A 27,704-nucleotide genomic window follows, 5' to 3' on the forward strand; every position below is an offset into this window, starting at 1 on the left:
GTTCTATTGCTTATTATCATGTCTGAACAAAACCTATGATTTCATAACTCAGCTTCAACCACCAGGTTTTTAAACGTTCAGTCAAGGAAAAAGGCAAGCATCTTTAGCATAGACTATTAAAATACATAACAACATTTATCCCAATGGACACTCACTGTTAAAAAAATGACATCAGCATGCTGAGGATGGTACGTTACTGGCCAATGGACATTGCATCCATTTGAAGGAAAAGAAGTCATGATCAAGATCATAAAAAGAAGTATGGATGCCTAATTCTCTCCAAAGGTTATGCTCATAAAACGTGAGGAGAGACTTTTTTTTTCTGGTAGCTAATATTCTTCACTTTAGTATATTACTCTCTGTAAAAGCCTACTACTAAGGGTAGTAATATCAATATGCCTGACCCCTCACAGCTTTTACTCAACAGTTTTTCTGAATTTAAGCGGCTGAAATTATTCAAATCTCGTCATTTTTAAAAAATAAAATGGTCAGCTTTATTATTATTTACAGTGCATGACCAGACTTGCAGAAATCCATTTTCTTCCATCTTATTTACAATATAAATTAGTTTAAGATCACTTGAATACACTTTTATTATGATACTTATATTTAATGTATAAATCAGACATTAGATCAATAGAGAGTAATGCAAAAAGAAAACACTGCCGCCAATGAAAGAGATAATTTGGAAAACAGTTTGCACATAAACCAAGATTTTCAACTGCTAAAGGCTTCGTCAAAAATGCTACGTGTAATTTTTTTTTTCTTCATACTATCTTAAACAGTCCCTTATTTCCATATTTTATTTGAAAAGAATTAATGGGCTGGAGAGGTATTAAAAAATCATGAAAAATTTGTTAAGGGTAATAATAATAATAATAATAATAAGGAGGAGGAGGAGGTGGTGGTGGTGGTGGTGCTGGGCTAGAAACCAGGAGTCTGTGAGTTCTAGTCCCACCTTATGCACAAAAGCCAGCTGGGTGACCTTGGGCCAGTCACTCTCTCTCAGCCCAACCCACCTCACAGGGTTGTCGTCGTGGGGAAAAGAGGAGGAGGAAGAAGTACTTGGTCTGTTCGCTGCCTTGAGTTATTTATAAAAATAATAAAGGCGGGATAAAAATTAAATAGATAAATAAATAAATAATATTCATTCCCTTTCCATCATACAATTTTCTTTCCTTCTTTCCTTTCTAATTAGTGCTTTCTTCCACAATGCATAAATGATCAAGCTAACCAGGATTTCTGAAAAGGACATTACTATGCAATACTGCTAATCATATTCTGCTACATAACAATATTACAAACAAAGCCAATTGAGAGATGGGGACAAAGAACAGGTATACAGGAAAAAGCAACAAAAATATTTGTTTTAAAAATATTGGAAAAAGCAGTATTTGAAAATATTTGTAGGCACTGCTGAAAAATACCTGAAAGAGGAGGAAAACTTTCCATGCTGCAAATAAAATACTGCAAATAGTTTCAACCTTTTTACTCATTTATTTTGGCTCAATATGAGGACTATGTAGAATCCTTGGAGTATTGCTTTCTCTCTAGCTATAAAAATAACTCCCTACTAAGACTGCATTTAACACATGCTAAAGGTGCATGAGTTATTGCCATTACTCACTAAATGTGTAAACTCTTTGAAAAGAATAGGGAAAATACACATTCAGTTGCAAACCATGCATTAAACATTATATTAAACACTATTAAAGCATCAACGAATTTATTATCACAAAAACAGCTATGTGCAGTATATATTTTAAAAAGAAATGTGTAAATTTAAATTTTCATCAAGCAACTTATTTATATTCATATTAAATACAGGAATTGGAACAGTTTTTAACGGTGAATGGGTAAACTCAGAGACAGCCATTCTTATAAAAATGTAGCTTAGGCAAGTAATGTGGTCATAAAGTCAGGAAATGTAAAGACTTCAACTGTGATTTAACCTGATTAATTCAAATTAATATGCAGATTTATATTCCACTGATTTAAGCAAAATTCTTCTGATCCTACTGATTTAAGCCAAAATAGTCTTGAAAAGAAAAAAAAAGATAACTAATTTATTACATGATCAACTCATAGTCATTCTACTAGCCTAGTTATGGAATATAATAAAAACATATTCTATTTACTAATAAATTTGTTTCTTCTGCACTATCATTATATTCTAGCACCATTATCTGAGCTTTCACTGGAAACAGCACTGCAGGTTACCTGATTATTAGGTGTACTATGGCTCAGCAGGTGGCAGCACCTGGCTGAGAAAGTTAAACAGGATCAGGCCTGGTTAACTCTTGACTAGGAGACCACCAGGGAATTCCAGGGCTGTATGCTGGACTGGGATGCTGAAAAAAACATCCCAGAAAAATGCAGTGGCAAACTACTTCCTATACTGTTGCCAAGAAAACAGCAGGGATGCACCCATGCACTCACCAGGAGGTAAGCTCAATTTGTTTATCTATCTTTTAAGGTAAGGTATGTAAACTTCATTTAATTTTATTACAACTAGGTTCTATTTTTGAAAGAGAGAATCCCATATTCCCTTGGCAATTCTTCATACCATTCCAGAAGATTTTATACATTCAATAATTGGGTCTTCAATCTACTCTCCTGATTCTAGAGCCAAGTATAAGAAATCAAAAAATCACTGAAACATTCAAAAACTCTATCCTTTCATTTAAAAGTATGTTTAATTTTCTTTATTTTATATCCTCCTGCTTAATTTAATGGGTTTTTCAAATCAATTTGCTTCATCAGAACTCCAAAGAGCACATTCATTTTAGCACGTTCATTAATCAGAAACATAGTTATGTGTTTATCTTCATTGTTTTATTTTTTCAATACCATGACATAATTCCTACTTTCAACAATGGAGCAACTTTTCATCTCTACTGCATTTTTCCACAAAAATTACTATCTATCACAGGCATGCATGTGTCACACATGCAAAGTTTAAAGCTGGATTCTTTGGGGAGAATTGTTATACTAGATTTGCTTTAAGATGCTGACAGCAATTGCTAGAGCCAGACTGCCGAAACATCTAAAGCTTGGCCTTTAATAATCACCAAAGTAATATAGCACCAGACTACATCTGAGCAGGGACTCCCAACAGTGTCACATTGTGTCAAACTGCAGGATTGTTATGGGATACGAGCAAATGTCCACACTTGTTTTACCCAATCAAATCTGAATTAGGCTCTAGATGTAAGTCTCCTGTGTATTAACCCATTGCCCTCCCTGTTATTACCACCACTACAGATCTTCACACTTGAAGGTTAATTTTAATTTAGCAATTTAAGTTGTTTCTGATCTTTCTATGTATTGTTCCACTGTCCCTTCTGATGATCCTCATTTGAACTTTTACTCATGAGAAGAGGAAATGAACACAACATGCAGACATAAAATGCACATGAACATAGAAAAGGCATTGGTATTTGATTATAGAATAGTATGAGTGTTGAATTCTGTATATACTTTACTAATGAAACAAGCACATGATTCTAGTGCAAGCCCTCACAATAAATAAGAAACAGTAATACAGTCCAACCTGCTTTAGCCATGCTTGGTATCCAGAAGATGTAAGCTGGAATCCATCTTTAGGCATGTGTATTCTTGGCTAGGAAAGAATAGACATAAGAGACCTCCTTTTATATTGGGACCTGGCTAGCCTAGGTTTTGTTCCAGGTGATAATAAACACCAAACACATATATTCTGATTTAATTTTCAAGTAAGGTACAAGTTAAGTGCAAAATACCCTATAGTAATAGAACTATAGTTGCAGAAAAAAACCTCAAAATTTTGTAAAGGCAGCCATCCCAAATGGATTTATCAGTACAGTAGAGCTCTGGCACTAAAACTGGTACTAAAGATTATATTAAGGGACATATGAGTATCTTCCACTTCAACATACTCTGCATCTAATCTGACTTGGAGCAAACATTCCCCAATGATATGGGAACATTCCCCATCTTATGTCCCAAGTGAAGCAGCTTCATGCTTTTTGCAGCCCAATATAAGACATTTTCAGCACAAATGTAACTTGGACAGGTTCTGAAAACTGATGATCACATTGCCCCAAAATATGAAAACATAGTACTTGCAAAACTCCAGTAATGCATTAGTGATGTTTGGATGTCTGACATACTTTAAACAGGCCAGATAATAGAAGAAGGCAATCCATGACCATCAAGTATCTCTACAGCTAATACACAGACATTGGGGGTGGGGGGGGATTAAATGCACTGTGACATAATGACTCAAATGTCTTCTGCATTTGCATCTGATGAAAGGGTGGGCTGTGTTAAATTGTGATACAATGCATGTTTCATCATTTTTTTCCTCATCGCAATTGGTAACTGATGTTTCAGTAAATCTGTAGCATATAACAAGCAGGTATATTTTGTAGAAAAAAAAGCTGTAACTTTAATAAACAAATTGATTGAAAAAGCCAACAAGCTTCTATATACTATTACGAAAAGCAAAAGCCAATTCTTAGTGCAACCTTGAGTAGACTTTCTTTACCCTTTCCCTGTTCCATTTCTCTGTTACCCTATTTTCTTACAAGGAGCAGAGGCCTATTCTGAGTTTTCAGGAAGACTCCCATCCAGATACTTGTCAGAGGAGTTTTTATTGTTAGTACAGAATTATATTACATCCAGCTAAGTTAACCAGGCACCTTCAGGTCACTCTTTTGGACCACTTCTACCACATCTTCCATCACCACAGCCCTAACTGGGGGGTGGGGACCCACTGGTACAAAAACAACATTTTATATTATCAAACTGGTAAAAATGGCAGTGCTTTTAATCATAGAGTGTTTGCTTAAATCCTTCTAGAGTTGAGATCATGCGCACAATAACATGGTGTGGAAGGAAAAGGCTATGCAGCAGATTTGGCACCACTGAATACATTTTTCATGTACTGGATACAGTACACGTCATGATACCAAAGTTAGCGTGCTACTTTGTATTATTAGCACGCAATAGACTAGGAATAGCAATACTGTATGCACTGTATTTAAAGATGACTCTTTGCTTATGAGTGCCATGTCCCCCAATACACTTTATCCACATATAGCTTCATTTGGCAACTTTTTAATGAGGCAGTTTAGTTTTTCCCTTCCCAGATGAGGTACTAGGAGGCACAATTAGATTTACAGCAATGAGACAATCCTCTTTTTGTAGTTTTCCCCCCCTTTTCCTTTATTTTTTAGTAGATTTATATGGCCACCCATCTCAAATACATGACTCTGGGGAACTAACAATATTTATCTGTAATACAGAATTACTATAGAGTTAAAGTGAGTTCTAGGGCACACCTCAATTTATATGAACAAAAACAAGGCCCAAGGATCTACGTAGAATAACATGTGAATTGACTGCAAATACTAGGATATGGCTCAAAATCTTTTACAATGTAGACATTATGCAGCAGTTCTGCCAAATGAAAGGTATGTAAGATATACTGTATATTTGAAACCCATCAGTTCAGAGAATGAACTAAAACTCAGCTCAGCCATGAAGTCACTTGGTAGACTTGCTGATCTTTTTATCTTCTATCCTATCTAAATAACATTGGAATTAATAACAACATTGGAATTAGTATGAGAATGCATGTGGACATCTAATGAAAAGCATTATACAAAATAGGATTCTTTAACCTTTTGGGGATGGTAGGCACAGATGCTGGGACTATCTCATGTCATAAAATGATTGCTGTGGAGGTGGGGTTTGGCTATTCTCAAACTAGCTACCACAGTGGGTATAGTCACAAAACAGCCATTTATCAGAAGGCAAACTTGTGAATCTATTTCTCAGAACCCCTCCACCACCACTGCAGAAAGCAGCATACCACCAACAGCTTGCATTAGTTAGCTTTCTGGTTCACACTTTAAATTTCTTTAAAAAGTGGTGACTTACAGCCATTTAATTTTTTATTTTCTAAGGAAGCCTATGGGGTCCAGGGATGTCCTTGTAAATAAAAAAGCTATTTGAAATTGCTGCTTGGTAGCACGTTTAGTTCCTTTTGAAAAAATGGTTTCATTATGAAAGTCTATTCAAACCTTAAACTCAGATGGATCAGAGAAACTAGTGTGTCCGTGGGAATCCTGGGACCTGTTGGCACCACCCTAGGACCCCAAGATTAAGAATGGTAATGTGTTTTTCTTATTATAAAGATGCTGAGCTACCTTGGTGTGTCAAACAGTCAAAATTCATTTTGAATCACAGGTTTGATTCTATCTGATTTTATAATGCAGTTGGAACTGCCTGTTTGATTTTTAAAAACTTATCTGATTTCAGTTCTGAGATCTGAATAAAATCAGGTTGATTCAATTCAGATTTCCAAGATAATTTAGAAAAAATGCTTTTAAACATGCACAGAAATTGTCTGAATCTCACAAGAAGTGTTCCTGCATATATTTGTCTGTATATTTTCGACTAAAACACTTAATCAACAGAAATAGGATATGTGAGGAGAGATTGTGTCATGATTCCACTCTTAAGAAAAGGAGCAGAAAGCAGAGTAATAAAACTAACTTCATTAAAAAAAAAAAAAGGAGTTGGCTGGACAGGGTTTTCTGTTATGTCACATTTTTCAAAACTGCAAAGTTTCTTGCCTGTTAAGAACTCAACATTCCCATGTAATTATTGTAAAAGAAATGCTGCTGTGTTTTAGAATCCCAAGGCATCTTGACAACAATTCCTCAAAGTTTCTTAACCATGTCAACGTAATTGTTTTGTGCAGAAATTGAAACGCAACCTTTCTACATAAATTTTACAAGCATGATTCCATTTATCGCCAATACAATTCAGTATTATCCAGCTGAACTACCTTCAGCATTTCAGTTTTACACTAAAACTCAAACGTTGTTTTGAATATTTTACCCTATTTCTAAGGTTGCCTTCTCAACATTCTCCCTCCCAGTGTTCTAAAGCCATTATCTCACTCACAGATTTCATACTGGCCACCATTTCCCTGCAACTTTAACGGATTTTTTGTTTTATTGCCTTCCTTTGCTTCTTCTTCCACTGTTAACTTAATGGATCTGAGTAGTCTCTAGTGAGGTTTGAAAAGGCTGTTTTCTCAGAATGAGTCAATATTTTAAATTCTATGGAATGCATTTCTTTTCTCTCTTAAAAAAATGCAGTTTTTAAAAGACAGACATTAAATTACAGGCCTCAGTTCCTATTTTCTAAGCCTAATGCAACCCCTGAAGGCTTACAATATTTGAATCACAGCTGGAGCCATGGTTACCATACAGTTTAAATATCAGCTTCTTTACTGTGCAATTTGTTTTAAAAATCAAATCAGAGGTTGTGTCATAAACAAGTGCTAATTATGTAGCAAGAAAGAATAAGGCTTTCTGTGCAAGAAAGGTTCTTAAATATCTGCCTCTCCACACATAAGAAAGGATAAATAAAGCCAGCTGAGAAAATTATGGGGCCAACACTGGCGTCATATATAGAGCAAAAAAAAAATGTGGCTGACATTAACCTTACAGTGTTATTCTTTTGATATGAGAGTCAGGGGGCTACCGATTATGAAAAATATCCTGCTTTAGGTGACCAATGTCAAATGAACATGGCAATATGATTTTGATCACATAATTCTTTAAGGAAGTCTATTCACCTTTAGCAATCCTGCTTCAAGGCACTCCATTCCAAAGCTACTGAAATCAGAACTGCAGCTTCCTTTTGGTACCACAGAACTACTGCTGTGATGGAAGAACATTTATTATTTTTATGTAGTCCTTTGCACAGACATGTTTGTTAACAAGAACACACTAATTTATTATTCTCCATTATTTGTTAAATTCATTTATACTTAGCTAAATGCTTAGCTAAGAATAAATGAATTTTTAATACAGTTTTTAGAAACACTTGTCACTGCTTCAGCATTGCCATTTAGTGAACAGGACTGATGTTTTTCTCAGCGGGGGGTGATATTTTAATGACGCAATGCTGCACTTCCTAGAAGACAGACAAGCCTCATGAGGCAGATTATAGGACTAAAGAAACTCCAATTCCATTAAAAGCAGACAGCACCAGACCATTTTTAAAATTAATTTTGTTTAATGATAAAAAATGTTATAACAGGTGGGTAACCAATTGTAAAATTAACCAAACCATAGTTAAAGGAACAGAAGGATGCTAGGAAAGCAAAGACAAGAATGTCTTCACTATTAGTGTATTTAAGGCTCTGTAGAAATATTGACACTCTTCTATGCTTCCTCTTTCCTATCTACAAAGCAGGGATGGCATCCACATTCTTTTTAAGCTGCCCAACAGCCAATTGGTATTTGAGGACATCACTGAAAGTTTCAATTTAGAGGTAATTTCTCACAGTGATTTGTTCAATTACTTATATACTCTTATAAAACATTTGAATACTTCTAAATGGAATACAGTAATAATTATTTCTGGCATGAAAATAAACAGTAATATCTTCTATTAACACAACTTATAGATAATATGTTACATATCCTACTTCTGTGGAGTATATGTCCTTCCATCTCACATTCCATTTGTTGGCATCTTTTAATTACATGGTTGTGACTGAGAATGATAAAAACTAGGTCTGCAAAAAGATGAGAATTAGGTTGTATTGTTTGTATTTATTAAAGTGAGAAATCTAAATGGCTGCCTCAGGTTTCCCAAAACAATTTACTTAGAGATGTCTCATTCTTATTTGCTAAAGCTAGCTGGATCTTAATTACACCAATCAGAAACATTTTAGGACATGCTACACAGGTCAAAAGGTAAAGGTTAAGCTAAAAGTAATATTCTGTTCTGCAGCATATACATTATCATACCCAAGATCTGGAATGTTTAGGACAATCTGTAAGAAAATCTCTGAATGAACTTTGACAAATGCTTGACTCAAGCCCCACAGAGTGGACTTTACCACTTATGCCTAGATCAGCTGTGGTTACAACACCCTTTAAAAAAAGGTCCAACTCAGAGAAAATATTATTTGCAAAGAGATCTAGAGAAAATTGACTGAACAAGAAACACAAGAAAGCACTTTCAATTACTGTGAGAAATCAGCTGCCTCAGCAATGTAACATCACATGCTTAAAAAACAAATATAAATGTTCACTCTGCTTCATTAAAACAAAAATAATCCAACTCTATAGTTGGGCATTTTTTTTTTAATCTGTTCAATCATGTCCAATTATCAAAGACTGCCTGGACAAGTTTCTGCAGTTTTCTTGACAAGGTTTTTTCAGAAGTGGTTTGCCATTGCCTCCTTCCTAGAGCTAAGAGAAAGTGACTGGCCCAAAGTCACCCAGCCGGCTTTGTGCCTAAGGCAGGACTAGAACTCACAGTCTCCTGGTTTCTAGCCTGATGCTTTAACCACTACACCAAATTGGCTCCCAAGTTGAGCAATACTTGCTTGCAACTAACCAAAATGCCACAACTTCTCTGAGTTCTCCAATACTCTTCAGCAGATTAGAAGATATAAAAAGCAAGGAAGAAAAAGGTATGTTACAAGCATGAGGTCTGTTTAGATTTAGCTTGGGGAGGTGACAGATTAGGCAATGTTTAGGAAGCATTATTTTAGTACCTAAGATTGGGTGGAGGGGAAGAAGAGGGAAAGAAAGAGAAAATAGATTTTATACCTCAGTATCAATTTCAAATTTCACAGCATTCACCAGCAAAATAGCAAGTATAATCTCTTCCCTTCCCATTTCGGAAAACAGAACCGTTCACTGTAATTCAGATTTGTTTCTTACCTTAAGTGAAGTATAGATATTTCTAACTAGGAAGAGAGCTTTATTTTTCTTCTCCTAACCCTTTCTTTGCATATCAGCTAGCCTGATGAAGAATTACAAAGTCAAAAGTTTGCACACTCTTATTTGCATTTTGCTTGCCCCTAATAAAAGTACAAAATCCAACTTGTTTATAATTCTAATGCAAGTTAACTTTGCAGTAACCTGTAACAGGAATGCTCCCTTCTCCTGCTATATATACATAATAAAACAAATGATATAAACTAAGTAAGATCTCTTGGAATAAAGAAATGGAAGTGATCTCTCTCAGATTCAGTTGTAAAAAGTCACAGATAAATCTTCTATCTATTGTAAACAAAACAAAACATAAAAAATTATTCTGGGATCACTGAGCAATCTTTCCAATCCCACACAACAGTGAACATAAGGTCTGCTTTTTTGACCCAAAGCATCTATGCACTGATTTCCAAAACGTCCAGACCTCTTCTTCCAGGCTCTTCATTCACATACAAAGAAAACTCTATTACCTTCACATCCCCTCAATCTAATCTTGTGCTTGTCTATTACCTCTGCCTTCCCATCACTCCTACCTAGTCAAAAGGTTAGCATCCAGTATTGTTTTGATTTACTCACTAACAAGAGCTATAATTTAGCACTAACTACTCATGAGGAATTATAGTGCTGCTGGCTGGTGAATAATTTGCCAAGGAAGACCTGCTTAGCCATATAAAATAAATATCCACCTGCATATACTAGCACTAATCAGGGCGTGAAATTAAGCTTTTCATTCAGTACAAACTAAGTGCTGCAAGGCGGCGATTTAGTGGAAACAAATATTAAGGTCAACCTATTCTTCCTATTGCCTATGGTATAGATACTAAGAGAGGGCATGGAGCACTAATTCCACTTTTCTCAATCCATGAAGCTAAATACTTCAATGATGTGTTAGCAAATTCACCATTTGCTTTTTACTAATTGCATATATTTAATGAAGCGAACAAAACAAAAACCTCCAAAACATTGTTAACTTGATCCCTGCGTTTCCTTTGTACTGTAGCTCAAGCAGAAGAATAGAATCTGTTTGTAAACCTTAGAATGAAGACACAAAGCATTTATTACTTAAATTTTATATAAATTCAAAGATTTAAAAGTGTGCATGTTAGTTATACCATTAATTTATATATATATATAATATATATATAAAGGCTGTCATGCTATGGCAATGCCGAATCGAATCATCCATTCAGTCGTATCTGACCCTTGGCGATTCCATAAGCCAGCTCTCTCCATATTTCCAATCTTGTACAGCTTCTTTCAGTTGCTTTATATTTTGGCCTGTGTCTGCTTTGATTACATCCAACCAGCGTGTTCTTTGGCATCCTTGTCATCTTTTGCCACTGACCATTCCAAGCATAGCGTCATCTGAAAATTCCACTAAAAGGCTCTCAAATGGCAATGTACGGTGTATCAAATGATGGCACTTGAAAGCACAAGGAACCAATTAATAATTTGTAGAACTTCACTGCACTGGAAAACTTCCTTTCAACTATTAAGGGAGCCAATTCTTGTACACAGCTAAAACAGTTCCTTCCAAAACAGAATTCCCAAAATGTGCAAGAGAACAATGTATATATGCAGATATATAGGGACCTGGATCTGTTTACACTGAGTTTCCAGCAACATTTTTTATCTGTCACTGAACACTAACATATGACAATTACATATTCTCAAAGCACAGTGATAAGATTATGATGTTTATTTTAGCACTACTTTCAGCACATATATTTACAGCCTACTCTTCCCTAAAGCTTGGAGGAATTACCAAGTAGAAAACAAGTATGGTACTCCCATTAGAAGTACAGCTGTGGCTTTTTACTATTTTTGCTTGTAACCTGAATAAAACCTTTCAAAAAAAATTTAATCAGGTAGACAAACATATTAAAACATATAGACTATTAATGCATATGCATATAGACTATTAAGACAATTTTGATCCTTAGTCAAGGCATGTTGTAATTATCTATTTGATCAAATCAGGATTTTCATGCAGCTTAAACCAGTCTGGCACTTAAACATTCACTTGGTCTATACATTGCCAGAAAGAGAGAAAACAATACCACTCATTCCTTTTCTCCAGCAGCCCAGTGTAACTTTCTAGTCTGGTCACGGAAAAGAAGAAATCCCACTCATATCCAGCACTGAAAACAAACCTGCTCACATGTTTGGAGTCTGCTCCTAACTTAGACAGAAAGGCTGAATGCAATCATTCTATTTTCTCTGTTTCTTCTGAGTAAAAAACTAGAGTGTTTTTAAATGCAGCAGAATAGTAACACTTTGTAGACTTATTTATATATGTAATCTCAATGGCTACAGACTGACTTAAGATGTCAAACAATCAACCTAGCTGTTATAAATAAACAAACACCACTATCAGATGCGGTTAACAGCAGAGCACTAAACTGTTAGATGATAGAAATGGGTTAACTGCAACATGCTTTGACCAGGGAAAGACTAAAAACACTCATATGCCATCCTATAATAAACACCACAGTACTAATCTGATATCAGTCATTGACAACACAAGATAGACTTGTCTTACCACATGACAAAAGTCTTAATTTACCCTCCTCCAAAACCCAGAGATACCCACATCTAAATAATCAGTGTGATAAGTCTTACTATCTAATTTACAAAAATAAAATCATACTAGACTGCTAGATTCTAGAAATATTTTCAACTTTTTGAAGGAAGTGCGACAAAAGAACATAGGATGCTCCATAACTTCGTTAGCAGAGTTGTCTCCAACAAAAGATATTTGGGTCAAAAGGGAAAGTATGCTCAGGAGTGGTGTATATAAAGATGCAGTCTGTGAAATGGTAAAGAAAGGAGATAACCTCACAAAGCTGCTACTAGAATTTTTAATCTCTAGCACAGGGGTAGTAAAGGGAAAGGTTTCCCTTGACATTAAGTCCAGTCGTGTCCGACTCTAGGGGGCGGTGCTCATCTCCATTTCAAAGCCAAGAGCCGGCGTTTGTCCATAGACACTTCCGTGGTCATGTGGCCGGCATGACTACACGAAACGCCGTTACCTGCCCACCGAAGTGGTATCTATTAATCTACTCACATTTGCATGTTTTCGAACTGCTAGGTTTGGCAGGAGCTGGGATTAGCAACTGGAGCTCACCCCGTCATGCGGATTCGAACCGCCGATTTTCCGACCTTCCGATTGGCAAGTTCAGCAGCTCAGTGGTTTAACCCGCAGCGCCACCGCGTCCCCTCTAGTACAGGGGACCTTTCACCTTTTCACTTTTTTCAGAAATTCAAGATTTTTATTTATTTTGTTGTTTTAAGTTTGTTATTTACAAAACTTCAGTTCAGAATAGAAAATCTGAAGCCTAGAAGTACAGTCAGGACCAGAAATATTGGAACAAGGATAACTGTTTTGGCATTTGGCCTCTGTACACCACCACATTGAAGTTGAAAGGAAACACACCCAGATGGGAGCGAAGTCAGGACTTTCAGCTGTCATTCAAGGGGTTTGACAAAAGTGGGGCAATAACCATTCAGGAAGTACAGCCAGTGGCATACACACACACCCATAGTTGGTGGTTCAAAAGTAATAGAAAGCAATTGGCTGACAAGAAGCTGCATGGCCAGGTGTGGCCTGTTTGTTGGGTACCCCATGACCAATCAAGCAGATAAAAGGCCTGGAGGTGGTTCTGAGTGTTACATTTGCATTTGGTAGCTGTTCACTGGAACTCTCAACATGAGATCCAAAGAGGTGTCCATGCGAGTGAAGGAGGTCATCGTTAGGCTGAGAAAACAAAATAAACCCATCAGAGATATGTTGGTGTGTTCTATTACTTATGAGCCACCAATGATGGGGGCGGGGGTATGTGCCACTGGCTGTACTTCCTGAATAGTTAGTTTCCTACTTTCGTCAAACCCCTTGAATGACAGCTGAAAGTCCTGACTTCGCTCCCATCTGGGTGTGTTTCCTTTCAACTTCAATGTGGTGTACAGAGGCCAAATGCCAAAACAGTTATCCTTGTTCCAATATTTCTGGTCCTGACTGTGTAATACATGTCTTCCTATTCACTTACCCACATCTTAATTTCTTTTTTAAAAAGGCATTCAACACTGATAAAACTAAAACATTACAAGAAATTTAGCAATGTGTTGCAAAGGTATTTTTAATTAGACATCTAAACAAATGCAGTTTAGCTGTGTGCGCTGCTAATTATGTGAAACCTGAAATAGCTGCTGGTCCATTCAGGAAAACAGATGTTGAGTCACAGAACTTTGATATCTTTCTTAAATACCTTTGAAAACAAGGATAAGAAAATATGAACTCTTATAAAAAGGGCTTTATTGTATTTTTATAGCGTATTACATACCTTGTAAGAATCAGTTTGTTGTGCATGAATGTCAGTTTTATTTTCTGTCCTTCCCTTTTTCCTGGCTATTTACAAGCTTTGTAAGAAATTGTTCTTTAATTAAGTCTAAACATAGTTTTATATAAATGGATTCCTGGAATTAAAAACGTTCAGACTTAAGAAATGATTGTTATAGAGACTGTAAGAGGCCGTTAAAAAAAAAGAAAGCCACTTTAAACAAAGATTTCTCATTTTAATTAAAAAGATAATCATCAGAACATTCCTACATTTAACAGAACCACTTGAAGCTACTTTGGAAAAAGAAATTCATTTTTGATGCAGACACATGCAGTGCACTTTAGATTATATTTAATCAAAATTCCAGCCAAGGCTATTCTACTGTGCTTTTAAGGATCATATCTGCAATTTGAAAGTTTACTCAAATATACACGTTGGACATTAAACTCATCCATAGTATCCTTGAAAATTGTGGTTACAACATAATCCAAAACCAGTTTAAGGAACTGTTCTAAGTTTTGTGGATTTCCTAAAATAAATACTTCAAAATAAAATATTTCATTCAATAGAATTATGCAACTATGCAACCTTTCATCAGATGCAAATTTAAGTAATTGACATACACATCATCCTTACATACTGCAAGATGCATCCACAGTAATTATTACAACTATATAATTCTTCAAAAAGATGTGTTTCAGGATGTTCAGGAACATATAAGAAGTATCTCTATTTGAATAATTAAAATAATTGCATCTTTTTCCCAGGCTGCACAACTCTTTCAGGAGATGTTCCTGTCTTTCTCTGTATGTGTATATATGAAAATGCATGATAAAGCAAATAAAAAATGAATGTTTAGATTGAGCAAAGCATGTAAAAAATGCCATTCCTACCACTTTTCCAACATTGTTCAAAAGGAGGAATTTGGATACAGACAAAGTGTCAGGTCAAAATGGAGGTTTTATACATCATAATGGAACATAACTTTACATACCTAACAACAAATAGGTAACATACCTTCCAAATTAAAAATATGTATAATGGTCAAACAACTACAAAATGTATTATTGTCAGATGTTTTTCATATTCCCTAATATCTCCAGCCCTCTGAATTGGTGGGCAGATTGAGAACATGTTTTGGATACTCACACAGAATGGTTGCCATAGTGGGCATGGACTTCTTTGATCAGAGAAAAGACAAAATCTACATTTACTGCTGACTAGAAACCCATTATAGACTTTTTGTGTGAAACAGAAAAAAATGAACTTATGATTTATGGTTTCGATGATTAGACAGGATAGAATATAGAAAGAAGAAAGTTATGTTGTAACCACAGAGTAAGAAGTAAATTTATAATTGTATTTATAACTGCTGTAAAGAAGATCAGAAACTATTTCTTTGTATTTTTTTCTATTTTTCTTTTTCTCTTGCACTTTTAGCTTTCTCTTTCATTTCTTTCTTTTTCTTTTTTTATATTAGTTTGTATTAGATTTTATTTTCCTTTTTAAAAAATCTTTAAAAAATTTATATATATATATACACACACACACTCCATATTAGCTTCCTGTTGTTTAATTATTAAAAGGATATTTAACCATTCTGGGTGTGTCAGTTCACTACATATATCTACAGTTGGTGGGATGCAGATATGCTGGCTTGCAAGGTCTAATCTAAAGAAGCACTAACTTGCACAGAATACCATGAACACGCTTAAGATAAAACTGGACTTTGGTTACACTAATGGCACACTGACCAAAATGTGCCACAACTAATTGGTATAACCTTACTGTCAGTAGGAATGCGGCATGTGGCATAGGTACAAGTAACCATGCCCACACCTCCTCTTACTAAAAAGTACAACATGAAGGCCTAAAATGACCAAAGTTGTAAGGTGTGGCAAAGGGCAATATTAATGGGTACATAATATGATTACTATGGCATACTGCAACTTGGATTGTGGTAGACCCAAGAAACGGTGGATGGACCGCATTGAGGAGGACATGGAATGCGTGAACATCACCCCTGAAGATGCCTTGGATCGAGTCAAATGGAGATGGATATGCTGACAAGCAGACCCTGCCATAGCGCAGGAATAATGCTAGGAAGAAGACGACTGCAACTTCGATTGTAAGAATAGTAAAAGCATGAATTAAGGAATGAAACAAACAAAAGAAAAATAGATATGCAGTGTGTCTGTGAAACTAACAGAAAGGGGAAGGATGTAATAGATGTGAATGAAGGTGGTCGTGTGGAGTAGATTCTGTGAATACATGGAGAGAAAGGAGGGTGTATGCTTAGCTATGCATGAAAAGGCTAAAATGTCAGAGAGTATATATTGTCATTTAGATTGTAGCGTTACAGAAAGTAGGATAGTTACATTAAGTTGGTGATGGTTGCATATTGAGATCTGGTGAATGGTAATAAAGGAAGAAGCAGAAATTAGTTTGGGGGGAAATCCTGCAGAATTTGAATGCATGCAATCCAAGGGAAAACACTGCTAGAGGACACAAATACATGGGCGAAAGCAACATGCAAGTGAACAGAAAAAGTTATTAGGCCATTTAGACAACCAAGAAGGAATGCAAAAGGTGACTGTTTGGTAAGTATCTGCTGAGAAAAAAAAAGTTTTGAATATGTTGTTTAGATGTACTGTAAATCTATTCATACACCCACATGGCAAAAATAATGAATATAAGCTTGGTGAGAGTTTCTGAATACAGGACAGGCCATTTTTTGGTAGAGCTAACAGTAGATCTTTGGGGGGGGAGTGAAAGAAGCTAGAGTTAAAGCAGAACAACTGAGAACCCAAATGATTTGCAGTGGAAGTTAGCTAAACTGGGGTTCTGCAAGATGTTGCTAGGGGTTCTGCAAGAAATCATGATCGAAAAAAACTAAATATTTGTCTTTTTAACTTCGCACACTGTGCAATGCTAGTACAGCGGTAGGAATTTATATGTGCTGTGATTCAGCTGCCAGCCTACCATTTTGCCACTGTTGTTGTAGAATGTGGATTGTATAAGTTAGAAGTGAATTGTATTGTGAAGTTTTTTGTATTTTTTTGAGAGTTTTATGCAGGGATTCCCTGAGACCTGAAAATTATTTCAAGGGTTTTTCCAGAGTAAAAAGGTTGAGAAATGCTGATATAATGTACAAATCTGACCATTAATGTGACAAAGATAAATATAGTCTGATACAGTGAATGAGTCCAAGTTACACATAAACTGAAAAACTGGAGCAAGTAGAAGAATTTGTATACCCTGGAAAAGATGGGACAATGGATGGAGCAATTTTAATACCTGCAAATGCTGACCGAAAAGTAATATGTGTTCTGTTGAAAAGAATACACGTTTGTTGAAAAAAGTGAAAATGGCTACATGTAAAAGCATGCTGCCGTCTACTTTATTATATGAGCTAGGGATAGAGTTGAGAGGGACGCGGCGGCGCTGCGGGTTAAACTGCTGAGATGCTGAGCTTGCCGATCGGAAGGTCGGCGGTTCGAGTCCGCGTGACAGGGTGAGCTCCCGTTGCTAGTCCCAGCTCCTGCCAACCTAGCAGTTCGAAAACATGCAAATGTGAGAAGATTAATAGGTACCGCTTCGGCGGGCAGGTAATAGCATTCCGTTTAGTCATGCCAGCCACATGACCATGGAAGCGTCTACGGACAAACGTCGGCTCTTTGGCTTTGAAACGGAGATGAACACCACCCCCTACAGTAGAGTTGGACACGACTGGACTTAATGTCAAGGGAAACCTTTACCTTTACCTAGGGATAGTGTTAGTAAGAATAGGTATAGGTTTTCTTACCTCATGACTTTAATTCCTTTTTTCTTACTATTTCTTAACCCCTTTTCAGTAGAGTAATGTTGCTTATCATGAAAAGGAATAATGTGATCAATATATATAACATGTATCTGTATATATATTTCATGTATTACATACATCATATATTAAGAATCTTTAAAATGGGGTAAGATTAGGTGAGGCATGGAGTCTGACAGGCATCAAATAATGTGTCTGTGGGCACATTATACTTGAGGTACCATGACAAAGCAAATCTGAATGCTGTTCCTTATTTCAGAGCTCTACATATATACAGTTGTAATTGAAATTATTCAACCCCCATTGCAAATCAGGTTGATTCTCAAAATGTATAGACTTTCAGCTGTTTGCAATGAACAAATCAAACAAAAGCAATTGAAACAGCTCAACACACGAATGCTTCAAGTGGTGTCCCCAAAGTCAGCTGAAAATGCAACTTATAATGACTTCTCCAGTCTCAGAATTATTCAACCCCTTCATGGCAAGCATCTTCAGTACTTAGTAGAGCACTCTTTTGCTGTTATGACCTGCTGCAAACGAGATGCATAGCCAGACACCAGCTTCTGGCAGCATTCCTAAGGAATCTTAGCCCATTCCTCACAAGCAATAGCCTCCAGTTCAGTAATATTCTTGGGTTTGTGTGCTGCAACCACCTTCTTCAAATCCCACCAGAGATTTTCTATGGGGTTCAAGGCAGGTGACTGTGATGGCCACTGTAGAATCTTCCAGGACTACTTCTGCATCCAAGCCTTAGTGGAATCTGAGGTATGCTTAGGATCATTGTCCTGTTGGAAGGTCCAATGACGCCCAAGCTTTAGCTTCCTTACAGACAGCATATTTTCTCCTAGGATTTCCTGATACTTCAATGAATCCATCTTGCCATCCACACACTGCAGGTTTCCAGTGCCAGAGGATGCAAAGCAGCCCTAGAGGATCACCGAGCCACCACCATGCTTAACTGTAGGCGGAGTGTTCTTTTCAGCACATGCTTCATTCTTCTTTCTCCAGACATACTGATCCATCGAGCCAAAAAGTTCCAGTTTTGTTTCATAGCTCCACAGAACAGAATCCCAAAACTTCTGTGGCTTATTTATATGATTTTGAGCATATTGGAGCCGACTCTTCTTGTGCTTTTGGGTCAGTAATGGTGTACGTCTTGGAGTTCTGGCATGGAAACCTTCTGTGTCTACTACGCGCCTTACTGTGCTCACTGAAACCTCAGTGCCTGTTGCCACCAAGTCTTGCTGCAGGTCTTTTGCAGTCACTCGAAGGTTTCTTTCTACCTGTCTTCTAAGAAATCTGGTTGCAGCCATTGACAGCTTCCTTTTTCTGCCCCATCCAGGTAGTGTAACCACTGTTCATGTCATGAGTACTGATGGTGAGCAGGAGGGGGCCCCTATCCAGGGGGGAAAACGCATGCGTAGTACTGAGGAGTTAAGCAGCCATTCAAAGAGACACAGATCAGACCCGCCTTAACCTTTGGGGTTTATCTGTCTGGGTTTTTCCCATGCTTCTTCAGTTTGTTAGGATTTTCTGTCTAATGTAGCAGTAATAAAACACTAGAGACCTATTCCTTGTCTCAGCGTGGTTCCTGACTGTTAGGACAGTTCCTGTAACTTTGAACTTGTGAACTATGCTTCCAACAGTGTCTCTAGGATCATTCAGTGCCTTCGCTATCTTTTTGTATCCTGTTCCTTGTTTGTGAAGGGCAATGATCTCTTCTCTTACCTTTTCAGACCATTCTTTTGACTTAGCCATACTGTATTTCTAACATGCAGTCAAACATGATACTCAACAAACCCCTAGCCACTTCAGGTATTTCATGTGTTCCAGCTCAAGCACACCTGGTGCACTAATGAAGCCCTTGATTAGTTGCATCAGGTGTGCTTGAGACAACCCTTGTTTTGCATACTGTATGTGTGCTGTTGTGATGGATTCTATTCAGGGGATTGAATATTTTTGAGACTGGAGAAGTCATTATAAGTTGCATTTTCAGTCGAATTTTGGGACACCACTTGAAACATTCATTGTGTTGAGCTATTTCAATTGTTTTTGTTTGATTTGTTCATTGCAAACAGCTGAAAGTCCATACATTTTGACAATCGACCTGCTTTGCAATGGGGGTTGAATAATTTTGATTACAACTGTAGGCCAGCCCGGATGAAGGACACCTACTTCAACAGATTTGAATTACAACTCTCACATTCCTTAGACATGCTGGCTGAGGGCTTCATTACTTAAAACAGGGGTCCCCAACTCCCGGGTTGCAGACCGGTTCCAGTCCGTGGCCTGTTAGGAACTGGGCCTCACAGCAGGAGGTGAGCAGTGGGCGAGTGAGCGAATTTACAGCCTGAGTATTTACAGCCACTCCCCATTGCTCACATTACTGCCTGAGCTCTGCCTCCTGTCAGAGAAAGCAAGCCCACTGGCTGCTATCTCCAAATGACATGAAGAAAAAAAAAAGATTGGGAAAAAGAGGAAGCGCTTGAATCGTTTCAAAACCACCACCAACCCTGGTCCGTGGAAAAACTGTCTTCCACGAAACTGGTCCCTGGTGCCAAAAAGGTTGGGAACCACTGACTTAAAACATCTGAAGGATACTACCTTTGCTGCTCTTGATATACAGAGATAATATATATAATCTCTTGCATTTTTACTACTGTAAGAACTACTATTTGCAAATTTAAAGGCTGGCTACAGCAGCAATGGAACAGTCTAGAAACTTTTTTATTCTTTCTAACCAAATATAATGTAAGAAAGAAATCCTGTGAAAGGGCTGAGGACTCTGTCAGCAGGATAACTTTCCAAGAACTGAATAGAGCAGAACCAAATCTGGTATGGCAGGAGAAGCCGGCAAAAGAAAGTTCAAGTTTAAAATGGACTGAATTGGCTAGGAGCTGCTGAGAAAAATATTTCAGAAAAAATGTCCCCAGTGCTTCCCTATGGGAAAGGAAGTTAGGAAGCATCTCAGAACACTGCCGGCTGCTCCATTCTAAGCCCGCCTCTATCCTAGTCATGTGACCCAGGACATGGAAATATGCAGCCTGCCTTGACCTTACAAGTCCACGTATATAAACACACAGATATAAACCCTGAGGGGAAAGCAGAAACACACATAATGTACACAGACACCACACATTATTTCATTACATAGAAGAAAATACAGACAACTTCTATGGCCACAGCTAGTAAAGGGGATTGGAAAAAATTCAAAAAGCCATGTTCTGCATGATTTCCTTGTTTTGTTTTTTGAGATAACAAAATAAAATCCAAAAAGCAAAAATTGGCAACAGAATTGGATTTACTATGAGCCTTGACCCCTTCAGGCAGAAAAATAAGTAGCAAAGAATCAGTGAACAGCAACTTTAATAAAGTTTAATATCAATTCAGAAGAGGACCCTTCTGGATTTCTAACCTTGGTCTAGTGGTTAAGGTTCTGGGCTAGAAACCAGGAGTCTGTGAGTTCTAGTCCCACCTTAGGCATGAAATCTGGCTGGCTGACCTTGGGCCAGTCACCTTCTCTCAGCCCAACTCGGTGCAATGTAGAGTAGCCTCCTTGCAGTGCACCCCAGGCAACATGACTTGTCACTGCTAAATAGTCTACACATCTGGCTGTTGGACCTCACAAGGATTTCCCAGCAAGAAAAAGGCAGCATGGACACCGAACTGCTATGCCATACAATAAAAAAAAATGTATTATTGTTAGTACAGTAGTTATTATTACTTGTGGCACTCATATTTCGCATATAATTTGCAAGATCAGGGAGCCAGAAAGCACAGAGAAGCTCATGTGGTTTCTTGACCAACAATCCCTATGTTTACATACTGTACCTGGAATCAAGGGAAAAGTACTTACTTGGGCACTGCATTGTACTCAGCATTCTCTGCTGGAAAACACTGTGGTGCAACTCAGTCAATCCACTATACCTGGGCAAATACCACAACAGAGACAGCAGTTATGTTTCTTTTGAAGACGTAACTAGACAGCAAGGATGGCTGGCTATCTTTAACTATCCATTGATCAGCTGATTCATAATGGAGCAAAAAACACTGGGCCATAATGTCCAGCCCCCATCCTCAGAAACATCTTCACTGGTGTAGTTTACAGACTTATTTCCCAAGGTTTCATATATAGCTGTTAAAATGTCATTTAGGTCTTCCATGAGGAAGGAACAAACTTTGACTCTTGAAAAGAAAATCAGTACAAAAGTATAAACACTATGAAAAGAAATGAAATAAGAATTATCTTTTTATTTTGCTGCTTACCTTGAGGAGCAGCAAGAAATAGTTCCTTTTAATCTGTGGTCGGTAATTTAGTGCTTTAATCTAAGTCTGTACAAAAATAGGTTTGTTCCTTCCTTTAAAATCCAGCTTCCCTGCCTCTCTCCTCCCCCACCAACTCGAAAGGAAGTTTTCTCCATGCATGGAACATTCACCACATTTATCCTCTTCCTCTGAGAGGAAGATATTACCACCTTTACAGTTCAGAGGAAGGAAGTTGAAAAGATCTACACACAAGCATTAGCACTCACACAAATGCCAAAAAGATCAACTACCAGTTTCTAGAATGTAAGGGAACCTCTGTGAAAATGCCCAGAAGCAACATAGAGAGTGAGGAATAGGAGGAAAAATTACTTGAGTCCCTACTGGCTGACTGAAGATGCTTGTGGGTTTACTGCTGTCTCCATCTGCTCTTTTCCACATTCCTGATTATAGTATCCCAAGCAATACAGGCAAAAAAACAAGCCAAAAAGCAATCTGCCTCCACCTTCACTGTATAATTAGGCAAAGTAGTCAAAGTGATTTGCTGTCCCTCCAGAGGAAAACATATCTTCCCCAATCATCACAAATAACCTGGGGAAGGGAGAAATATACTGTAGGTCAGAGGATCCCCATTCACCAGCCTGTGTTCATAGCCATCCCATGGGGCAAATCTATTTCTATCAGAGTAAAGAACAATTCATACCCCATTCAAATAAGAGCATGAGAATATGAGAGGAGGAAAAGATTGCTGGAAGGTGTGGGGGGGGGGGCACACAGATCATGCTTCCAGCTACAACTTGGAAACAGCCAATTCCTTTTTTGTTTTTCAAAGGAGAAAACAGGGAACTAAATCTGAGCTTGTTCTTTCTGGAAGTGAAGTCACATCTTACTAATCCTATCTTTCAGTTAACCATCTGTTGACTGCTCTTCTGTAGGCTGAATGATTAGTACTTTTACTAATAATTATTAACAAGTGATTGTATGCAGAATCAGAAAACAAGAAATAGTCATACCCTAAATCTCTAAATCCAGTGTCATAAACTGGTGAAGACTTGTCAGGAAATGTTCACAAGTACAATTATGATTACCCAGAGTTTATCAGAGATTGATTTAATTGGTGCAACTAAATATCTCCCTTCCAAGGACCAAAAGAGGAAAGTGTAGAGTACCTGCTTGGTAAATGATTTTAACTATTAAGGTTAACTTTTGATTAGTACTGTACTGATCAACTACAGCCAATACCAATAATGATGAAATATGTAACACCTTGACTTTAAGAACACTTCAAAAAAAAATACTAATTATAGAATCTGCAATCTTCCAAAGGATTCTAGTTTTACTATAAATTAGAAACAATTATGTGGAGGTCCTTCTTCCCAAAGCAAAGGTCATTTTTTCAATGGGCTTTTACGAAACATATGTTTATATAAACAAAGCCAAATATTTTTAAGAATATGCCAAATCTATAAGGAAAACTGTATTCCAAAAAAGGAAAGTATGCGTATGAAATGTTTCTTATCAAGGGTAGAAGTATCTAATACCATCCCCCCATCAATATACTTGTCCAAAGGATAGGTACAATAGCCTACAGGCGTGAGAAAACATATAAATCATATGTTCATATTCATAACACAAGAATTTCACAATAAAGGCAGTATATCATAGACTATCATACTCATGTGATGCCCTTTCAGTAAATATACACTATATATCCAAACATGCATAACAAAAGATGATTTGGATGGAATCTATTGTTTGCCTCCTCAAAGGTGTTAACTGGACAAGGCAGCAGAACAGAATTTAGCTTCCAGACCTCAATCTGTCAATTTGGTGACACTGAGGTTTACCTCAATGTATATACCCTGACGGTCTTTCCCCAATCACACCTCTCCAGCTGCAAAACAGTTTATCATATTGAAAATTGACTTTCTGAAATTGAAGTTTAGTTTTCACCCCGTTTTCAATATAAGAGAACATACATTCTTCCAATACTGCAAATACCTGCTTTCTGATTGTACACACTGCCCACCATGATTCCACTTTTCTTACAGCTTGTGTTTCTCCCAGTCAAATCTAGAGAGAGATTAGCTTTAAATGGTGTAACATGAAAACTAGGAAACATGCAACACCTGCAAGCTTTATAGGAAAAATATGACACTAGCAATGTTGATATGCTTCATGAAGTGAAAAAACTGCCTACTGCTCTGTCATACAAATACACATAATTTGGGGGGGGGGAGACAAACAGATGCTTGAAACTTACAACCAATCTTTACACTTTTAACTTTTTTCTATTCATGAACACTACTGGGGAAAAGCAGTAAATTCAGGGAGTGTTATGTTTCAGGCAGAAAGGTCAACCACCGATTAGCTAGCATTTTCATGTAGGCTGGGCTATCTTTCTCTGAGCTCAGCAATTGGCTATACCAGTGCAATTACAGGATACAGCAGTTATTGGATGAAGTGGATGCCTGGGAAATGCAGACTCTCTGGCATATCAATGAAAGCAGGATGAAAGCCTCTGCTGTAATTTAGGGCAACAGGGAAGAAAGGTGGATTGCGTATATGTTGCTTTAGAAATTAATTGAAAATCAAATATGTTTTGGTGCAACATAGTACTTCCTTTGTGGTCCCTGTGGGACAATTTCTATTCAGAGATGACTCTATTTACAACATATGACCAGAAGATTGAAGCTGGACCATATGGTTTCAGGGGGAATGGGGTGGAAATGTAGTAGATTTCTGCACAAACACACCAATTTGGGTGTACCTAGAGAAAAGAATGTCCTCATAGCTTCTGCTGTAAGTTGAAACCAATATGCAATAAGGAAGGACTGCAAAGAATGCTTAACACAGAATAACAGTCTTAACATATACATCAGAGTGAAGATTATGATGCTTGGTTACATATAGCAGCAACAGATCTAGCCTAAAAAACCTCCCACAAATAGAATCTTCTTCTAATGCAATGTAACTAATCCGATATTCTAGCATTCAGTATTTAAAACAGATCTCTGCATCCTTACTGATAACAAAAAAGCTCCATATCATGATTTACTTTGCAAATTGTAAACCAATTTGACCCCAAAGAGTAGCTAAATCCTTAAGTACTGTAGTTAGGCTTGCTAACCACCTTTTTAAAAATATATATATTTATATAAACTATTTCTTACCTTGTGAGTGTTGTTCAGGTGCTAATCTACATCAACTCCCTCAAAAAAACAACAGTATTTTCAATTTCCCTAAATCCCATCACATCTTCCATCACTCCCTCCATCTGGACTTTCTTCAGTGTATTCCCAGCCTCACAATGTTCTGATCCAAAACTCGGCCTTCTGGGCTCCATCATTATAAAACCCCGGCCTTCAGTCCTGATTTCTATAAAATCCGTTATTTAAAAACTAAACAGTAACAAATCCCAAACCACGGATCCTCTTTCCATATCAAACCCGCTATAACCGAAGCCCATGGGGGGGTGGGGGAAAAAAACCCGATGGAGAAACCCATGACTTGCTTGCCTTCCCTTTTTTCCTCACTACATGGTAACAATCTCAATTTCCCATGTTTTTTTCCTCTGGAGTTCCTAAACTCATTTAATAGGTAAATGTTACCCTTAGGATTGTAAGTTACCCCGTATAAATCTCTCCTCCGTAACATCTCCCCATCCTCCTCCTCCGCTTCCTACTACAATCACCAGCAACAACCATTGCTAACCCCCATCCCCATTCAATCCCCTCCACACTCTTTTCCTTCTTACCATGAATTTCAGGGCTTTCTCCTGTACCACTGCCTCGGCAGGGTCCATAGCCCCGCCAATTCGTGTCTGTCGCAACTGCTGTTCCTCCGCCAGCTCCGGGCCTCAGCCGGGCTTGGGCCTACGCTACCCCCCTCCCCCAAGTCTCTCTTTTTCTCGCTTAGTGCAAGGCCGCAGCCAGCGCAGTTAGAAAGCTCCGTTTTCCTTTGGCTCATGTAAACGGGAAATGTAGTCCCCGAGAGCTCCTGAGAAGCAGCCAAGAGTGCCCAAAACACTACAATTCCCAACAATCCCTGCGTGAGAGGAAATGCTGCACTAACCGCCTCTTATGAAGCACGAAAGTGGGGGCTCATAGAAGTGGTTGTGGTATGGGCTGAGTACAGTAGATGAATTAGGTGAAGGGGGGGGGGGAGAAGTTTTCACGTTTAATCTTTCTATCCCGAGAGAGAACAGACTGATGAAAGCTGAAGTTTCTAACGAGCCTAAGGGAATTCGTTTCTTAAAACAAAACTGTAGGGGTTTTCTAGATTACATCAATAGGTATGTAATTGTACCATAGAACAGAATGGGCATGCAGTTACTAAGCCCTGACCAGAGAATGCATTTGGCTTAGTACCTCCTGTGGATCAGCCACTGTGATCTATAAACGTATGCTATATTAATATATAGTGTGAATCTTGCTGTGTTTATTCAGTAAGCTATAGTTTAAATATACTGTGGCTTAGCATGTTATATGAACTTAATGTGGGAGTTAACATTTTTAATAGGCTGTTCAATAAAAAGGGTCTCCAATATCATGATGTGGGATTGGGTTGTTGGGATTAGTCTTAACATACTCGCTATCAAATAGTTGTTGAGGCTGCAGTATCTCAAGTGGGCTGGAAGCCTAATGTACTGAATAGTACTGTGCTACCCTCAGGAGTAGCACCACCAGAAATGTCTCAGAAGGGCTCCCTGTGATCTTTGATCCTCTCTTATAGGCAAAAAAGTGTCACAATTGGAGAAAGGAGTCATGATAAAGGGGATCCTTTGTCATGACTCTTGTTTCCAATTGCAACCATTTTTTCTCCTACCCAAAATGAGATAACTGGTGGTGTACTCATATTCATTTTACTTGCTTACCTATTCTCTTTGGAGTCATGGGGAATAAGGTTCATAAGTTACAGGAAAGTAAATTCCAGCTGAATTTTGGAAAAAGTTCTTAAAAGTAAGACCCAATTCACCAGTTAAACAACAGAACCAATTACCAAGAATGTGATGGGCTACACTGGATATGGAATGCTTTAATTTGGATTTTTAAGTAGAATAGCAGCTCCTGACCAAAGTGCCCCTTACAGCTCAATGATTCTTTAATCCTATTAATTGGTCCAGTGCTGTCAGTCAAAGAAAGCAAGACCAGAGCTGTTCCTTGGACAAGTACTGACAAAACAAGCAAGGTGTGGAATCAAAAAGTCTGGTTTCTGATCCATTGCCTGGCCAGTCAAAGTGTTGATGGTGTTCTTTAAGGTACTGGTTAAAGATTCAAATAGAATGTCTCTAGCACCAGTCAGTTGTATAAATCTAACCTAGGTGTTAGCTTATAATTCAGCATGTTGCGAAAACCAGAAAGTTGCATGAATAAATCATGATTCAGTTTGTTCATGATTCAAATGACCAATTGTTTGGTCATCTACTCAGATAAGCAGCTGCAAAAGCTGCAAGTCATAGGTGGTATACCTGAAAGGTGGTAAGTC

The 27,704-nt window shown here is 37.7% G+C and overlaps 1 protein-coding gene across 5 annotated transcripts in view; it reads right to left on the bottom strand.

Annotated features, from left to right (window-relative positions):
* BTRC (beta-transducin repeat containing E3 ubiquitin protein ligase) overlaps positions 1–26,172 on the bottom strand; it is a 180,081-nt gene extending 153,909 nt beyond the window's left edge. For 3 of the 5 annotated variants that reach the window (XM_063307064.1, XM_063307066.1, XM_063307062.1), the window contains exon 1: positions 25,975–26,172. In XM_063307064.1, coding sequence (XP_063163134.1) covers positions 25,975–26,022 — 48 coding nt within the window. In that variant the 5' untranslated portion in view covers positions 26,023–26,172. Of the gene's footprint in view, positions 1–155; positions 215–3,553; positions 3,623–25,974 lie in introns of those variants that run through there. The other 2 variants (XM_063307061.1, XM_063307063.1) reach the window with 2 other exon arrangements.
* Between the last annotated feature and the right edge of the window lie 1,532 nt (positions 26,173–27,704).

The sequence above is a fragment of the Candoia aspera genome, chromosome 6 (assembly GCF_035149785.1).
Source record: "Candoia aspera isolate rCanAsp1 chromosome 6, rCanAsp1.hap2, whole genome shotgun sequence".
Lineage (NCBI taxonomy): Eukaryota > Metazoa > Chordata > Lepidosauria > Squamata > Boidae > Candoia > Candoia aspera.